Consider the following 15,327-nt stretch of genomic DNA (forward strand, 5'->3'; position numbering starts at 1 on the left):
GGCCGAGGTGGGTGGATCACGAGGTCAAGTGATCGAGACCATACTGGTCAATATGGTGAAACCCCGTCTCTACTAAAAACTACAAAAAATTAGCTGGGCATGGTGGCGCGTGCCTGTAGTCCCAGCTGCTCAGGAGGCTGAGGCAGGAGAATTGCCCGAACCCAGGAGGCGGAGGTTGCGGTGAGCCGAGATCGCGCCATTGCACTCCAGCCTGGGTAACAAGAGCGAAACTCTGTCTCAAAAAAAAAAAAAAAAAAAAGGATTTCATTTTTACTCTGTAGTGGAACACGGAAATAAAGCATGCATCCTTCAATCTACTTTTGCATCTCCCCACCCCGCAACCAAAACCAAGGATTTCCCAGAAGGCACAAGCCAATGAGACCACCGCTTTGACCCCTTGTTTATAGCTGGGACCTGAAGTGATACTGTCTACGAGGAGTGCTTTGAGAAAGAATCACTAACCCATGGCCAACCATGCCTGTGACTATGAAGGCAATCATTATGTGCCTAAAGTTTCAATAGAACCCTATGAAACACAGATCCAGTTACTCATCAACCCTGTTTTGATAAAAGGAAAAAAGCCCTTCCAGATAATATAAAAATAAATTCTATATTGCAGCTGCAAGTAGGTAAGTTGATAAATCCTATCTTTTCATCATCTCCAACTAATATAACTATTCTTAACATCCACAGAGAGAAAATGGCAACCTTTACAATGGAGAGGGGCCTCATTCTGAAACACACAGTATCAACTTGCATGAAAAAAATGGATCTTGTGCATTTTCATAAGCCTATTGTTTGGGGCACTTAACAGTCTTAAAGCTCTCAGCAACCCTGTGTAAGAGCAGACGCAGGTGGTTCAGAATGACAGCTCTTGGTGAGAGGTCACAGGAAGGCTGTGCTGTGGTTTCTGCTCACCTGCCCATACCTTCTTTCACCTGGCTTTTGGGAAGGCGGAGGCAGCTCACTCCCACTGCTCTCCAGCTCACCAGGTGGCCATGGTACACTAAGCACATGGTGGTATCACGAATACCAGTTCTAGGAGGGCTGACACGGTGCCTTCCTGAGTGATGCCTGTATACAGCTGAAGCAAAACTGCACACAAACACCACTCTTCAGAGAGCTCTGAGAGGCTGCTGTATAATGAATGTTTCTTATCTTTAAATGGTTCAGAACTCCAAAACATGGTCAAAATTTTTCTAAAACCTTAATAATCTGACAATCATAGAAGCAAAACAATTTAGAGGGTAACAAAAAATTAATCAAGTAACCTTGAAGGCAGTTTTTTAAAAAAATATAAAATAAATAATTTTGCCCCTCTCCTGAAGGAATTCAATTTCTTTTGCAGCAGTTGCTGCACGCAAAACCACACACACACACACACACACACACACACGCATTCAAATGATCAGCAAGAGGCTGTCTTACCTTAGTATCCCTCAGAGCCTCTACCGAGAAGTCCTGCCTATGGTGGGTACCATTCAAATAATATTGCAACAAATTTTAAAAGAAACCAAAACGTCTAATGCACATGGGATTTCTTATTGGGGTGATAAAACTGTTCTGGAAGTAGACAGTGGTGATGGTTGCACAATTTTGTAAATATACTAAAAACCACTGAATTGCACACATTAAAAGGGCAAATATTATGGCATGCAAATTACATGCAATAAAGCTTTTATTAAAGAGATATAGAGAGAGAGAGAGGAGGGGAAAAGGGAGAGAGAGAGAGAAAAGAAAGAAAGAAAGAAGCAAAAGGCCCACTAACGGCATCCTTTACCTTGGTCCTTGAAAGTTTGTGTTATCACGATGCCATCTTCTGGAAACTTCGCGATGCTGCACCCTGACGCATAATACACTAGAAAAGAACGTTCAAAGTCACAGGAACGCAGGAACGCTGGACGCTTTAAAAAGTCACAGCTACTCATTTGCTCAAAATAAATTCTTCAGACACTATGCATTTTTAAAAAATGGTCTTTAATCTTGAGGGAGGGGCTGCTATTGCCTTGTCACACATGAAGTACAAGTAATCCCTCAAAATTCAAGTAAAAAACACTGCTAACCTCAGGTTTCTGTAGAGATTTGGTAATTCACATAAAAAGTGCTATTAACATTAGATTTCTGAATAGATGTTATAATTCAGAGCAGTCATGGCTCAAAACAAGCTGCCCAGACCTGCAGAATGAGAAGTAATAATGCTCAAGATGTTCTTCTCAAAACCAGCTACCAAAAACTTACCTGCGCCAACTTCCTACACGAGAAACACAGTTACTTCTTGAAGCACATTTTGTAAATAAATGGAAGCTATGAGGCAGCTCCTATTTGGGCCTGTTACATAAAGACTCTTACAGGTAGCACTAAAATTAGGAATGCCTACATAAAATATTTTCATTTAAAAAAATCTGGACAACACAAGAGCCTCATAGATGTACTTTTGAAACTACTGGCGAGTTCTTTGCACTGACTCCAGCTGAGGAGTCATCATTCTCTTTTTCAAGAAACCTAGGTTTCAGGAGGGTGCCACTTCTGCTCGCACACCTAATACCACGGCCTGGGAAAACACGCAGAACCTTACTGTCATGGTTTGCCAGGGTGAACTCCCCTTCATACAGGCCATCACTGAACCCCATGTTCCACACAGACAGCAGCTCATTCAGAGCCGGGATGTTAGCTCCTCCGGTGTCCGGCATCCACCACTGCCTGTGAAAGTGACGGGCACACGGGAGCAGCAAATAAGACACTCCATACAGTCAGTCTCTGTGAAAACTCAGTTTCTCCCGCCACAATCCAGTCCATCCACACTAAGGTTTCAACTGGAACCAACTGCCTGAGTAAAATGGCAAATGTAAATGCTTCGGGTGATGTGCAGAATTAATTAAAGCAAAATTTATTTTATGAAATGAAAATCAGTACTTCACTGAAACGCACCATAGATAACTGCTTAGCCTAGACCCAGCAAGGATCAGTGAAGGAAATGAGATGAGAAAGAAACAGAAAAGTTCGGTCACAGATTCAAAACATAAAGGTGATACATTTATAATACACTGGGAATCCTTGATCGCAAACAAGGGGAGGACATTATTCCCCTTGAGTAAATGAATTACTATAAGTAAACTAATTATTATGTATTTATGGTATACAAGATATACATTTATTTACAATAATTATTGTAAATATATAATAATTTAAGTAACAGTTCCTTTGGTGCATTTACATTTATATACACTCACTAATAGAGAGAGAGGACAGGAAAGAACTAAACAGAAATTTAAAGCTGAAGTATCTAAGATTAACGAGGAAAGACCATGAACCCTCTGTATTATTAATAGTACTCAGCATCAATAAACATCTTACTTTCTGAGCAATTTTCAAAAACATCTCTACTGTACAAAGGGCTATTTTCTTTTTTGTGCACTTTATTTTTTCTTTTTGAGATAAGGTCTCTCTGGCACCAAGGCTGGAATGCAGTGGCTCGATCTCAGCTCACTGCAGCCTCAGTCTCCCAGGTTCAAGTGATCTGCCCAACTCAGCCTCCCAAAGTGTTGGGATTACAGGCGTGAGAACAGGCACTCAGTTGAAGGAGCTTCTTTCTAATCAAGCTCTCTGAATGTGTCTCTGCTAACTGGAAAGACCACCAACGGGTCAACTCATCACTTAAGTATTTGCTGGGTAGAATTTAATGCCCCAAAAGTCCCATTTCTGATCCAAATCCCAATGCACATCAGTACCTTGTGTTTTCATCATAAAACTTGACTTTTCTCATAATGGAAGTGTTGTACCAGTCACTGAAGACGATGAGCGAGAGTCCATTGTCCATGTCCCTCCGGAGCTTGGTGATCTCTTCTGGGAAGTACTCCTCCTCACTGTCCACCATCAGCAAAGTGCCTGATGAACAAAGAACCAAGGCTGGGAACTGTCACCTCCGAATGGCAGGACACCACCGCTGCAGAAACGCAGTGTCATCGGGTCCATGTCTCAGGTTACTGACACCTAAGAGACTGGTTTGTGACTCCCTATACCACTTCGAAAGGGGCTAAAAAGTAGAGGACCAGGGTCCAGCAATACACAGGGATTAACTGAGATGTGATTTCATTTCTGGTGCTCAGGATAAAGATTTTTCACTCACGTGAAAAGGAGTAAAATATATGCCAGAGCTCCTTTTAACTTGAAAAAAAAAAAAAAAAAAGAATACCAATGTCCCAATTTCCAGTCAGTCAGATAGTCTTGTATTTCAGCTGAACGTCACACCCGTCACCACCCAATGGGAAAGTACGCCTGTTTCAGAGGCTCGCCCGAGGCTCACCCAGCTGTGGGGCTCAGGGCGCTTCTCCCTTGGTACCTATCACTGAAAACTGGGATTCACTTCTCAAACATTTAACAAACATCCAAGCTGCGCTGAAAGGCCATGTGGCTAGCACAGCATCGCCACTTACCATACTGACTGGCATCAAAACATGTGAAGGGGGCCCCAAGGACCTCCACAAAGTAGCCCATGCTTCTAAGATGCTGGTACATATCCCTGAAATTGGTGTGGATGTGATCACCATTCCTGCAAAACAATAAGCCACAGCATTAAAATGATCTCTCTACTGGCAGTAAAGGCATATCCAGCCACAGGGCTGCCTATGCAGGAGCACCATGCCACAGCCCACAGAGAAGGCCTATAAGGTTGGCCCACTGCCATAGGCATCGGCTACAGCAGACCTGCATGCTCTGACCTGGGTACGTGGAAACGGCTGATAAGAAGAAACCATAGGCCTGATGTTTACATGAAAGAGCTAAAATGACCAGACGAAATGGCCAAAGACATGTTTAACGTGTACTGGACCAGCACTTTAGCAGTGGCATTGGTGTATACTGCTGGCAGCCATCTGTGCCTGACCAAAGAGCTGAGCAGACGGCGTCGGGAGTGCAGGAATGCTGGAACAAGCCACGCAGGGCCCGGTGCTGAGACAACGGCACGGCTCACTGATGTCACTGCCACTGGTCAGCTTTCCATCCCTGTCCCTCCCAAATGTGCTCACTTTTCTAAGGGACACTGTATACACCCTCTGGGATCATCCCATTCTCACCTCCCAGCCTCCCAGCACCCTCCTCCTCGGCAGCACAGACTCCAGGTACTCTTCTGCAGGCCCATGGTCTCCCCTGGGTCTATGAACTTCCCAGCACTTCCTGTCTACCTACCTCTGGTCTGAGACCCTCCAGTCTGGCTGCCAGAGACATCTTCTTTTAAAACCAAGTCTGACTCTTAACTATCCTGGTCACATCTTTCAATGCTTCCCCTTCGCCTACTTTAAGCATGCAGTTCAAATGAGTCCAATCATTAACACAGCAATGAACCTGACTTACGGGCCATGAGAAGGTCAGCCCAGCTCCCCTGCAGGGAACAGGCACTGGGAGAGGGGTCTTGGGGACTTGCAGGGAAGGGGGAAGCCGTGCTAGATCCTGAAGGGTGGCAGGGGTCACACCTGGGGGCTTGGCCAGGTGAGGAAGTCTGATTAGGCAGTCAGCCACTGGAGAGCTTGAGGTAAAACATGTTAGAACTGGCATTTTAACAAGATTACCAAGGACGCTACAAGAAGAGTGGAATCAGGGCTGCAACGGCAACCGCAGTTGCACTCAGGAGCTACTGATGCCGTCCACGCAGGAGATGACGACGGCCTGGATTGGGGTGGGAGAGAGACGGCTGGAGATGAAAGGATCCAGCATGTAGTCTGAAGGTAAGACTGACAGCTTTGCTGACTGGCTCAATGGGAGAGGGAAGGAAAAGAGAGCAGTTCAAGACAACTGCAAGCTTTTTACTGCACAATCATACTTGTGAAAGTTTCAAAAGAAAAGTCAGGTTGCCGTAGTGCATGGCAAAGGCCCAGAATGTCTCGGTGTCACGAGAGTCCAGGCTCCACAAGAAGCTGAGCAACAACTCCTTAAAACTTGCAGGGGCTGGGCACAGTGGCTCATGCCTGTCATCCCAGCACCTTGGGAGGCCAAGGTGGACAGATCACGAGGTCAGGAGAAGGAGACCATCCTGGCCAATATGGTGAAACCCCGTTCCTACTAAAAATACAACAAATTAGCTGGGTGTGGTGGTGCACGCCTATAGTTCCAGCTACTTGGGAGGCTGAGGCAGGAGAATTGCTTGAACCCAGGACGCGGAGATCGCAGTGAGCCAAGATCACGCCACTGCACTTACAGCCTGAGCAACAGTGGGAGACTCCATCTTAAGAAAAAAAAAAAAGTTGCAGGAACAGTGGTGCCTCTGTAGTAGGAGGCTGGGGAGGTGAAGCGCATCTGTGGGGTGCTTACCAGTCTAAAGGGTCATTCTTCATCCTTAAATTATCCCTGGGGAAATAGCCAGGTGGATAGCGGAGATTGTGGTACTGATCCCAGAGAACTCTCTTGCTTCGTGGGGGAGTAGGAATTATCTTCACCTTAATGGGGAGCTTTACTGTTGAAGTCTGTTCTGCGCCATTTTTTGACTTAAAAAAAAAAAAAAAAATGCCCTCATTGCCCAGAAAAAACTTTCAGGTTTAAAAACATCATTTCTATTTATCAATTTAACCTAAATAATCTGAACACAATTTCCAATAACAAATGTCTAGTAAAACTCATGTATCACAACTAAGTCCACTGAAACACTTAAAGAGTTTAAGACTTAAAATATGCCAGGTGCGGTGGCTCACACTTGTAATCCCAGCACTTTGGGAGGCCGAGGCAGGCGGATCATGAAGTTAGGAATTCCAGACCATCCTGGCCAACATGGTGAAACCCCATCTCTACTAAAAATACAAAAATTAGCTGGGTGTGGTGGTGCAAGCCTGTAGTCCCAGCTACTTAGAACGCTGAGGCAGGAGAATTGCTTGAACCTAGGAGGCAGAGGTTGCAGTGAGCTGAGATCACACCACTGCACGCCAGCCTGGTCACAGAACAAGACTCCATTTCAAAAAAAAAAATTTTTAAGGCATATTCTATTAATAAAAACTAGTAGAGCTTCAAAGGATTGACCCCACATTTCCTTTTAGAGAATATGTATTTTTGGCACATTCCTTTTGAGCTTGAAATCTAGTACAAAACAGTCTTCTGTGCTGCTGTGTGGCCACAGAACGGCAAGCACTAGCACTCAGTGACTGAGCTAGTTCTTCAAACTCCAGCTGCTCCAGAGGCCCTGGAACCATCTACTGTGGCCATCAAGGCTAAGCCTGCCTGTCAATTGTACTTCCAATGTAGACCCCAGGCATTTTCTGTCCCTCCCCAAAAGGTGATGTCAAACAGCTAAGAAAACAAGCCACTACCCTGCCATGTCCTTACCTCCGTCTCTGCTGGGGAAGCCACAGTGATCATAACGTGGCCCTGAGCAATGCCTTCCCAGGAAGCCGCTTTCTTGGTCACAGAAATGGAGATGGCCAGGTAGCCCGACCAAGGCCATAACACTGAGGAGTAAGAGAAGGCAACTTCAATGTTGTCTCCATTCTGTGGCAAATAGGGCTGCCAGTCAGGCTGCAGGAAAAAGAAATCACGCAAAGGCTGAAGTGAAAACACGCACAAACCAGAAAAACTCAATTCTTACCAAAACTGGTTTCTGAGAAATATTTCATTACTAGGAAAAAATGAAATTTATACAGATACTAAGTAACTACAACCAAAGTGGCTTATGGACTACCTGGAACATACCACTAGAAAAGTCTAGAAACCGCTATTTCTGACAGCCTCCAGTTTTATGGAGACATGTTTTTTTTTCCCATCATAAAAAAGGAGAAACTTTTGTCAAAGGTTTTTTGATGAAGAACTTTATCTGACTGAGAGAACTTAAATAGATGAAAACTCTCAGATTTAAGGTTATATCCGAATTAGTTGTACGCTTACAAAAATCCCATTAATTGAAAGTAGTAATACGGCAGGGACATCAGCTGTCCCAAGTCACATTCTGAAGCTGGAAACAGGTGGCCGGAGGGAGGGCTGGCTCAGCTGTGAGATGACCACCGCTTCTACCCTCCAGGTGGGAGGAAAGCAGACAGGGAAGCGTGAGCAGAGGCCACCTGGAAGAGACGTCAGTGAGTGCTTGCAACTAACCAGTATTTCAGAGGAACCCAAATTACTCATCTCCCTCACACTCCACACAGCCAGAACTTATACCTCAAGTAAGCCAGTGTGTTAAGAAAAAAGTATGAAAATGAAAAATATCTGTATGGCGTCCCAAATAGGAAGAAGAGGGATTCTGAATAAATGCTCTTGGGGCCACTGGTTTGCAAGTAAAAAGCTTTTGCCCATCTCTTGTAACACATATCAAATTAATATAGATGAAACAATATCTAACAATCATATACGTAACAATTAGTAGAAAAATAAAATTGAAATTTTATTATATCTCTGGAAGGATAAGTTTCTCATCTGTTAAAACAATAAAAGTCATAAAAGACAAAAATTCAACTACCTGAAATGTAAAACTTTATAGAACAAAAAAGAAAAAACCATAATAAGTAATATTAAACGGAAAAGAAAATCAGCTGGAGAAACATTGTGCTTAAAAGACAGCAATGGTTAATTTCTCTATAACATGATGATCTTGTTAGGAATGATAGAGAAAATCCCAATTCCAGGAGAAAAATGGGCCAATGCAATGAAAATGTAACTCATACAAGAGGAAATACAATTAGGAAACACAACCAAAGATATCCACCCCAGAAATAACTGAGTGCACATTCCACAAGGCACCCATTTTCCCCTCGAAGTTTAAAGCTGAAAGATGGGCCACCTAGAACAGCCAGATGCCCAGCAACAGAGGAACGGGTGAACGCCATGTGGCCTCCCCGCCCAGTGGAGCGCTACTCAGCCATGGGAAGCAGTGCGTCACTGACAGCGCTACGACGCTGACAAACACTGAAAACCTGAAGCTGAGAGAACGAAGCCGGGCACAAAAGCACAGATGCGACATGATTCCATTGAAGGGAAAAGTTCAACAGGCAAACCCACAGAGACAGAAAGCAGACTGGCTGCCCAGGGCTGGAGGAGGAACATGGAGTGACTGATAATGAGTAGAAGGTTTCTTTCAGCGAATATTCCTGAAGGAGATGTTGGCACAATCTTGTGAATATAGTAAAACCCATCAAACTGTACAACCTAAAAGGGTGAATTTCATGGTACGTAAAATTTTATCTCAAGTTTTAAAAACAATAACAGAATAAAAAAATTTCAAAAGGCAAATCACCCAGTGAAGGTCTAGTGGAGACACCTTCCCCCTGAACCCCACCAGCAGCAGTCTAAGCTGACATACTCTACTGGACAGAATTTGGTAGGACGTGCCAAGAGTAATCCTTGAATGCTCACACCTTCTGAGTCAGGGAGCGAATCCAGGGAGTTTATGTTAAGGAAATAGTTCAAAAGAAAAGAAAACCATATATGCAGAAATATTCAGTGAAATGTTTATAGTTGAAAACTACCTAATAGTTCAAAGAAAAATAGTAAACAAATTATGATTTATTATTTCTAAATATAAAAAACCATTAAGAAGTATACTGGTGCCACGCATATAACTGAATTTTTCAATGTTTACAATATAATGAGAACTACCAAAAAAATCGTAAATTTTTGCCAACTGCACAATAACAAAAAATAAGTATTGCAGATCAAGTGGAAAAGAATACTTTTAAAAAAGCAGCCAAGTTAGTATGCTGAGGCTGGAAGTCAGTTTTCTATTCTTTTCTATTTTTCATTATTATGATATCTACACAGTACGATTTTTAAAAATTTACAAAACAGTATTTAAAAAACAGACCGCATCTTCCAAACACAAAGGCCTCTTTATACTCATCAAAGAATAAAATACTGGCTGGCATGGTGGCTCACATCTGTAATGCCAGGAGTTCGAGACCAGTCTGGCCAACATGGTGAAACCCCATCTCTACTAAAAATACAAAAAATTAGCTGGGCGTGGTGGCAGGCAGCTGTAATCCCCGTTACCTGGGAGGCTGAGGCAGGAGAATCACTTGAACCCAGAGTAAGAGGTTTCAGTGAGCCGAGAGATTGCGGCAATGCACTCCAGCCTGGGCAACAAGAGTGAAACTCTGTCTTCAAAAATAATAATAATAATAATAATAATAATGAAATATTACAACTGGGCCTTGAATTATAGGGGCAAAAGTGTACAGATGAAGAACAGAAATGAAATGAAATTGTAAAGAATCAAATATAATTAGTTGACTCAGGAACCAAATTCAAGATGTAAAAAGTAAAACTGGTTTCATTAATTTGATCTTGACTTATTCTGTAACAGACTTAGGATATAACAAACCACTACATCCAATAGCCCTGGTACCCTAGACAGGGCTATTTCTGTTTTGTTTTGTTTTTTTTCCAGACAGGGTCTTGCTCTGTCACCCAGGCTGGAGAGCAATGGCACGATGCTGGCTCACTGCAGCCTTCACCTGCTAGAATCAAGTGATCCTCACACCTCAGCCTCCTGTGTATCTGGGACCACAGGTGTGCACCACCATCTCCGGCTAATTGCTTTATTATTTGTAGAGACAGGTCTCACTTTGTTGGTCAGGCTGGTCTTGACATCCTGGGCTCAAGTGACCTTCCCTCCTCAGCCTAGAACCTTTCCTTTTTTAACTTCAGCATAAGTAACTATGGCCTAAAGGTCTGGGCCGTGTCTAAGTTCACCATCAATCAGAGACCAAGTCAGAGAGAAGTTTCACCTTATCTACAATTCTTCCTGTGACTCCCATGCCGTTGAGGATGGTGACATTAACAATTGTCGGCATTCCTCCATAGTAGATGGGCTGGGAGCAGTAGGGCCACATGTAGGGACACTCAGTCAGATCTATGTAGCTGGGGCTCAAACTGAAATAAAGAATACAGTGTTAGAGTAGACCATATGAGAAAACTACAATAAAGCAACACACCTGTACAAGAAAGAGTTCACAAAGCAGACCAAGCTTCAGAAGGGCTTGCTTACAGGGCTGCCCTAGGCTGGCATCTGGCAACTAGGCTCTGGAATGCTCCTGCACAGATAAGGCCTCTTTGCCAGCCTGCTGTCTGTACAAATACTGTGATGTGTGGGGAACACCTCTCTGCTTTTGCAAGTCACGCTCTGGGAGTTGTGACTGGTAGAGAATGAGTACGTGACCAGCCCTAGAGTCTCTACAGGGCTTCCTTGGGCACACGCATGTACACGTCTCAATGCAGTCTGCTGCTTGAAAAGGGGTCAGCTCTGTGAGACCCTGCCTGGCAGAAGGGAGGGAACAGCTTAGCAAGCTACGCCTGGATTTCTCCAGGCTCCCTCTGTGTGAGGCATCTTTTTCCCTTACAGAGCTGCTATGCATCCTTGCTGTGCCACTATGACGTATCTTAGCTGTGAATATGACCACAGGCTGAGTCCCATGAGTCCTAAAGCACCAGGCCTGGGAGATTTGCTGGGGACGCTGACAAAATAATTTGTGTCACGGTGCTGACACAAGTGCTCCTGCAATTCTACTGGTTTCATGGTTTCCCCTTATCTGAACTGAGTTTGTGTTGGGTTCACATCACTCCTAGTGGAGCAGCGGTGTCAGCTATGCTCCAACAGGAGAAAACACAGGCAAGAGACAAGCGTTTCAGACAAGACATGACCCAAGATGGCCTCCCTGAGAGCACCAGGCATATGAGGATCCTGCTTCTCAAGCTGCACCCACGTGCAGTGGGCATGCAGCTCTGCCCAACTGCTTCACCTCATTACAGGAGATGCCAGCCTTTCTCAAATAGCAACTATGGTAGAAGGAGTATTTTTTATTAGTTTGTAATAACAAAGATGCACATAGCTGGGCCAACTGAATTGCTATATAAGAAACCAAGTGGAGTATCTTTAGGGATACTGTGACTTTCACAGACAGTTATAATCAACACTTATCACAGCCAGTCATCTAAATAGATACCACCTTCACAAGTCTAAAGTTCACAAAAAGAAGAAAAAGAAAAGGAAATAAGTACAACCTAGTTTTAAAAATCCTGAATGGGTTGATCATGTGACTACAATGGTATGAATCAGCAAAGGTACCTGTTCTACCTGAAATGTGTTTGTAAACTTTGCAGGCAACTGTGCTCTGTAAACAGTTTAATTCAACTACTAACTCAACATGAATCAACTAAGAAATCATTATTAGCAAAGAGAATTCAACATCATATTAAGAAAACAACACACTAAAACCAGTGGGATTTATTTCAGAAATGTAAGATTGGTTCAATATTGGGAAGCTCATTAATATCATGAACCATATATATTAATAGATCTAAAGTATTCATATGATTACCTTTCTAGATGCTGAAAAAGCCTACAAAATTAAATGCACAGTCCTGATGAAAACAGTCAAAAAAACAGCACTAGACAGAAAATCTACCACCACAATAATAAAAAAAATAAATATATATATATATATATGCGCACACACACACCTTAGTGATAAATCCAGCATCTTACTTAACAGAGAAACACAAGAGGCATTTCCACTAAGATTAGGAATGACACAAGGATAGCCACTATCGCTACTGCTGTTCAACACTGTGTAGAGATACCAGCCCATGCAACTAGATAAAACTAATCAACAAAGCCTTACGAGTTGGTAAGGAAGACGTAAAGCTATCTTTATTTTCATCTAGTAAGATTAGTATACTTGGAAAACCCTAGAGAAGCAATAATAAAACTAAAACAATAATTCAGTTAGGTAGCAGGATATAAAATTAACATATAGAAACAAAACCAGAGGATATAAGAGAAAACCTCATCTACAATAGCAACAAAAAGATTAAATACTTAAACTCACCAAGAAATGTGTAAAACCTACATGAAGACAACTGTAAAACCTGCTGGAAGACACATAAGACTCGAGCAAATGGAAATGCATCCTTTGCTCTCAGACAAAATAGCAGCATTATAAAAATATCACTTCTAAGTTCGTTTCAAATTTGATATAATTTCAACAAAAATTCCGACAAGCGTCTTTCATAGAATTAAGTAAGTTGATAAGAAAATTCACAGGAAGAAAACAAACATGCAAGAACAGCCAAGAAGGGCTGGGCGCAGTGGCTCCCACTTGTAATTCCAGCACTTTGGGAGGCCGAGGCGGGAGGATGGCTTGAGCCCAGGAGTTTGAAACCAGCCTGGGTAACATGGCAAAACCTTGTCTCTACTAAAAAGAGAAAAATTAGCTAGGTATGGGAGTGTGTACCTGCAGTCCACTTACTTGGAGGCTGAGACTGGCGAATCACCTGAACCCAGAGGGCAGAGGTTACAGTGAGTGGAGATCATGCAACTGCACTCCAGCCTGAGCCACACAGCAAGACTCTGCCTCCTCAAAAAAAAAAAAAAGAATACCCAAGAAAACACTGGAAAAAAATTATAAGGGGAACTAGCACTACCAGATATTAAAACATGCTATAAAGTCTTTATGATCAAAACAATATAGTACCAGTACATGCACAGATAGACCAGTGGAACAGAATAGAAAGCTCAGGGATAAACCTAATACACGGCCGGGCGCGGTGGCTCAAGCCTGTAATCCCAGCACTGTGGGAGGCCGAGGCGGGTGGATCACGAGGTCAAGAGATCGAGACCATCCTGGTCAACATGGTGAAACCCCGTCTCTACTAAAAATACAAAAAATTAGCTGGGCATGGTGGCGCGTGCCTGTAATCCCAGCAACTCAGGAGGCTGGGGCAGGAGAATTGCCTGAACCCGGGAGGCAGAGGTTGCGGTGAGCCGAGATCGCGCCACTGCACTCCAGCCTGGGTAACAACCGAGAAACTCCGTCTCAAAAAAAAAAAAAAAAAAAACCTAATACACATGAAAACTTAGTACATGATAAAGATGGTATCTCAGATCATTGGGGCAAGATGGACTTTTTAATCACAAGAGCTTTAACAAATGGATGGCCATTTGGCAAAAGAAAAAATTAGATCCATACCTCCAAACAACACAAAAATAAAATCCAAATGGATCAAGGAAACTCAAGTAAATAAAAGAAAGCAAACAAGTATTAGAAGAAAACACGGGTGAATTTCTCTTTTATCTCCCTCAGTACAGAAAATGACTTTCTAAGGACTCAAAATCCAGAGGCATCAGCAGAAGACTAACAAACGTGACTACTGAAAAACAACAACTGCATGGCAGAAACACCTTATGTAAGTCAAAAGACAACTGACAAAGTGGCAGAAAATCTGCAAGACGTATCCCTGACAGAGGGTTACTAACCCTAACATATCAAGAACTCTCAAGAGGAACCAAAAACCCCGCTGAAAAAGAAATAGACAATTCACAAGAAAGGTAAAAGAACAGCTCTTAAACATAGACGTAGGTGTTCAAACGTACTCATAAATAGAGAAATGCAAATTAAACAATATTGAAATACTATTTCCTACCAATCAGATTTGTAAAAAGTAACAAGGATGACAGAACATTCTGTCGGTGAGGCTCTGGGGAAACCAGCACTCAAACACACTGCTCACATAAAACAAACAGGCACAACCCTTCCGGAGGGAAACAAAGCAATGCCTAACAGGACTACCCGATGCTCTCAACCCAGACCAGCAATGCCACTTTACCTAACAGAGCCACCAGAACCCAGACCAGCAATGCCACTTTACCTAACAGAGCCACCAGAACCCAGACCAGCAATGCCACTACAGAGCTACCTGATGCTCTCAACCTGGACCAGCAATGCCACCTTACCTAACAGAACTACCCGATGCTCTCAATGCTGACCCGATAGTGCCACCTTTAGGAATTTACCCTGAATGAACATCTCCAACAAAACTAAGACACACAGGCCTGAGGTTTTTCATTGTGAGTTCACTGGAAACAACTTAAAAGCCCATATGTAGACTAGTAGTGGCTTAATCAATTGCACATTCACAGGATACAGCTGTAAAAAAAAAGAAGAGAATCTCTATGTACTGATGTGGAGTGATTTAGGACATGAAGTGAAAAAAGCAGAATGCAAAAGAGTATCCACAGTGATGCTATCCTTCTATGTATGTGCTCATTTGTGGGGAAAGGAAAAAAAAAAAAAGCATGAAATCAAACCTGATGTGTGTGAAAGGTGTCTGCGGAAGCCTGGTAGAAAGAATGGGCAAATTGGAACTGATACGGTTTGGATGCTTGTGCCCTCCAAATCTCACGCTGACCTGTAATCGCCAGTGTTGGAGGTGGGCTCAGTGGGAAGTGACTGGATCATGGGGGCACCCCCTCATGGATGGTTTAGCACCGTCCCCTTGGTGATAGCTCAGTTCTCACTCAGCTCATGCAAGATCTGGGTGTTTAAAAGTCTGGAACCTCCCTGCTCTCTTGCTCCCTGTCTTGCC

General features: G+C 43.1%; 1 protein-coding gene across 2 annotated transcripts in view; it reads right to left on the reverse strand.

Moving 5' to 3' along the window:
* Nucleotides 1-15,327, reverse strand: part of MBTPS1 (membrane bound transcription factor peptidase, site 1) — a 61,948-nt gene that overhangs the window by 10,734 nt on the left and 35,887 nt on the right. For both annotated transcript variants that reach the window (XM_032284552.1, XM_032284553.1), the window contains exons 12-18: nt 10,692-10,836; nt 7,306-7,494; nt 6,304-6,476; nt 4,434-4,549; nt 3,729-3,885; nt 2,576-2,700; nt 1,781-1,858 (exon numbers count right to left, since the gene is read on the reverse strand). In XM_032284552.1, coding sequence (XP_032140443.1) covers nt 1,781-1,858; nt 2,576-2,700; nt 3,729-3,885; nt 4,434-4,549; nt 6,304-6,476; nt 7,306-7,494; nt 10,692-10,836 — 983 coding nt within the window. The remainder of the gene's footprint in view (nt 1-1,780; nt 1,859-2,575; nt 2,701-3,728; nt 3,886-4,433; nt 4,550-6,303; nt 6,477-7,305; nt 7,495-10,691; nt 10,837-15,327) is intronic.

Source organism: Sapajus apella, unplaced genomic scaffold (assembly GCF_009761245.1).
Source record: "Sapajus apella isolate SASKATOON/1434 unplaced genomic scaffold, GSC_monkey_1.0 scaffold15, whole genome shotgun sequence".
Classification (NCBI taxonomy): Eukaryota; Metazoa; Chordata; class Mammalia; order Primates; family Cebidae; genus Sapajus; species Sapajus apella.